Source organism: Arachis ipaensis, chromosome B1 (assembly GCF_059453495.1).
Source record: "Arachis ipaensis isolate K30076 ecotype BB chromosome B1, ASM5945349v1, whole genome shotgun sequence".
NCBI lineage: Eukaryota > Viridiplantae > Streptophyta > Magnoliopsida > Fabales > Fabaceae > Arachis > Arachis ipaensis.
In genome coordinates, this window is record NC_142436.1 from 125887823 (window position 1) to 125890782 (window position 2960).

Here is a 2960-nt window from a genome sequence, read left to right on the forward strand (position 1 = left end):
TCCTTCTTATTTTAGTTTATCAAAATCCTTCTTGATTTACTCTTTTGAGAAGAATAAAACCAAGAAAAAAAATATCAACCAAAAAAAGAAGAATAAATGACTGTAATAACATGAAGAGGAGGAGAAGAAAAAACAAAAACAAAACGCAGGAACAACATCACTAATAGAAGGAGGAGGACGCGCACGAAAAACAAACACAAAGTGAAGTGGGATTTCGTTTATGTAAGCGAAGCGCATGTGTACACACTACGTATAATGAAAATAATTTTTGTTGAATTTAGACCAATTTAATTGAACTTGATTATTAAAAATACTTGAATGTGTAGCTGCTCTCAACATAATAAATTATTTAAGTAGAAAAATTTCTTATAAATCTATATCATTCATACAAAATATAGAAAACATATGATATAATTCAACAAAGAAAAATTAAAATTTTAAGTAAAATTAAAAAAAATAAAGTAAATATATAAAATATAAAATTGTAATAAAATTTAAATCGTAAAATTATTAAATTTAATATAAATTTTATAAAATCGATTGGCTCATTTAAAATTATAATATTACAAATTTTAAAATTTAAATTGAAATTTTAGCTAAAATATCTAACCATGCATTAAAAAAGTCCAGTACTCTCTTGACCTACTAAAAAGGGTTCGAGTAAATGTCCAGAAAAATATATGAGTAACAAAAGTAAAATCTAGTACTGAGAAGAGAATTACAAAAATAAAAAAGAAAATTGATGAAAAGACTATGGATAATAATTATTAAGTATAATAATAATTAAGGATCTACTACTGCAGAAGTAAATTTCTAATCAATGCCGCTTGGGCGGTGTCAGTTGTTGCCAACAACTCCGACAAACGCTCGCTAAGATCATCAACTTCTCTGTGTAAGCTTCTTATATAGTTGCATGTTTCTTGCAACACCTTCGCAGATGACACCTGAAATGCATTATTCTTATTTGCGTTACTCACTTTAATATATACACTTTACTTTTGAATATAATGACGTATGAAGCATTTGAAATAATAATAATAATAATAATAATAATAATAATCTGGTTCAATTTAAATTGGTTGGATCGAGTTGACCAAGTTAATCGGCCGGGTTACTTGAACTTTCTGCTTACAGTTATACTTACTAAAATGTAATTTGACTTATATATATATTAATATATAATATAAAGAGAGATCTAAACTAATAATATTTTTATGCTTTTTCTTTGCTACAACTTAACCTTAGTTAGATGAATGACTAAGATGTTATAATTAAATGGTCGGCAGGTTTAAAGGTAGGAAAAGGCAAAGAAAAAGAGGTTTAAATCGAAGAAGTAACAATACTATAATAAATTTAGAATTTAGCTTTTATGTACTGTAAGTATAAAAAAAAAATGAATATATTTAGTAATAAAAAATTTAGTTAAAAATAATTTAAATTTATTTTATTTAATATTTATTAATTATTAAAATTAATAAATACTAAATAAAATAAATTTAGACTAATTAAACTCGACCTATTAAAAAATAATCCTCCGTTTATTCTTTTTCAATAATTTATTATCATATTTCATTATAAAATATATAAAAGTAATATTTCACGATAACAACCAACTATCATAAAACAATAGTATCATTCAAGAGTTACAAGAAAGAAAGATTTGTTGCTATACTAGCTAACTAGCTTTCATTTATAAAAAATCTATAAAAAAAAAAAAAAAAAGAAAAGAAAAAGAAAGTCGGCAGAATAAGTTGAACTGAAGGAGAACAGGAAACCAGTGAGATATATATATATATATATATAGCTCAGTTAAATTAAATATACAGTGATTATTTGATGAGTTTGAGTAATTAATAAGCGGTTATTGATTAATTATATGAATAAGCTAAGGGTGAGATAGATTTGTATACAGAAAAAGCATTATTCTCTTATATTTTCTCATTTGCATATATATTTGAGAAATAATGAAAGAGAAAGAAACGAACCTTGTCAGTGCGTGTATGGCGAATCTCAGGAAGAAGCTGCTGTAACTTGGAGACAAGATCCTTTATCTGATCGTCACTGATATTGCTTGAACCACTTGTCTGCCTTGACCTTCTGCTAGACATTATTCTTTTCTTATTTTCTAATTACTTCAAACCAACCAAATAAATTCAAACAATACAATACGTATCTATATAAATTAAGTTAATCAAATAACCTCTGCTATATATAATTATATATTACTTAATAGGTGTATGTAGGGAATGAATGAGCTAGGTAATTAAGAGAAATTAAAAGGAAGATGTGAACTAACTAGCTAGCTAGAAAAAACAGGGAATTCTAATAAGTATTATTGGGGACAAAAATAATTAGGGTAGAGTAGAGTAGAGTATGTGTATATAACTATATATAGAGATAGAGTGGGGAGTGAGAGTGAGAGTGAGAGTGATGAACAGTAGAGTAGAGTAGAGTAATGCATGGGAGAGAGAGGAGAGTGCATAGCTGCTATTTAAATAGAATACGATCGGATTTGAGGGTAGTAGCTGGGTACGAGAGATCAGAGAGAAGAAGCTATAGCTAGCTAGAAAAAACAAATAATAAAATAGCTTTATTAGTAGTACTAGTAATAGAGATTACGCCATATACAGGTCTTTAATTTAATTTCACTTTTCTGAGTGTGTATCGGTCATGAAACGGAATCAACTTTACTTTTTTCTTCTATGTGTTCTCTCTCACGGTCTCTCTCTCTCTCATACTCTGCACGCAATACCATGTTATCTAAATTGCAAATATTGTTTTTTCTCTAATATTTAATTTTTAGATTTTGTTATTGCCTGCTTATTAAAAAATTTGAAAATTAAGTGGAATAGAAGTTGGGATCAACAACACTACCGATGGGAAAACTAGACGGGGACTTCAATTTTTATTTGACTGGTCAATATGCATAAATCCTAAATTCTTTAATACATTATAAAACT

At 27.1% G+C, this 2960-nt stretch overlaps 1 protein-coding gene across 1 annotated transcript; it reads right to left on the reverse strand.

Annotated features, from left to right (window-relative positions):
• Positions 1-661: 661 nt before the first annotated feature.
• Positions 662-2527, reverse strand: LOC107619049 (transcription factor PRE3). Its single transcript, XM_016321258.3, has 2 exons — positions 1986-2527; positions 662-944 (listed from the first exon to the last, which is right to left on the reverse strand). The coding sequence occupies exons 1-2, from the start codon at positions 2106-2108 to the stop codon at positions 795-797; spliced, it is 273 nt and encodes a 90-aa protein (XP_016176744.1). The 5' UTR covers positions 2109-2527; the 3' UTR covers positions 662-794.
• Positions 2528-2960: the final 433 nt, after the last annotated feature.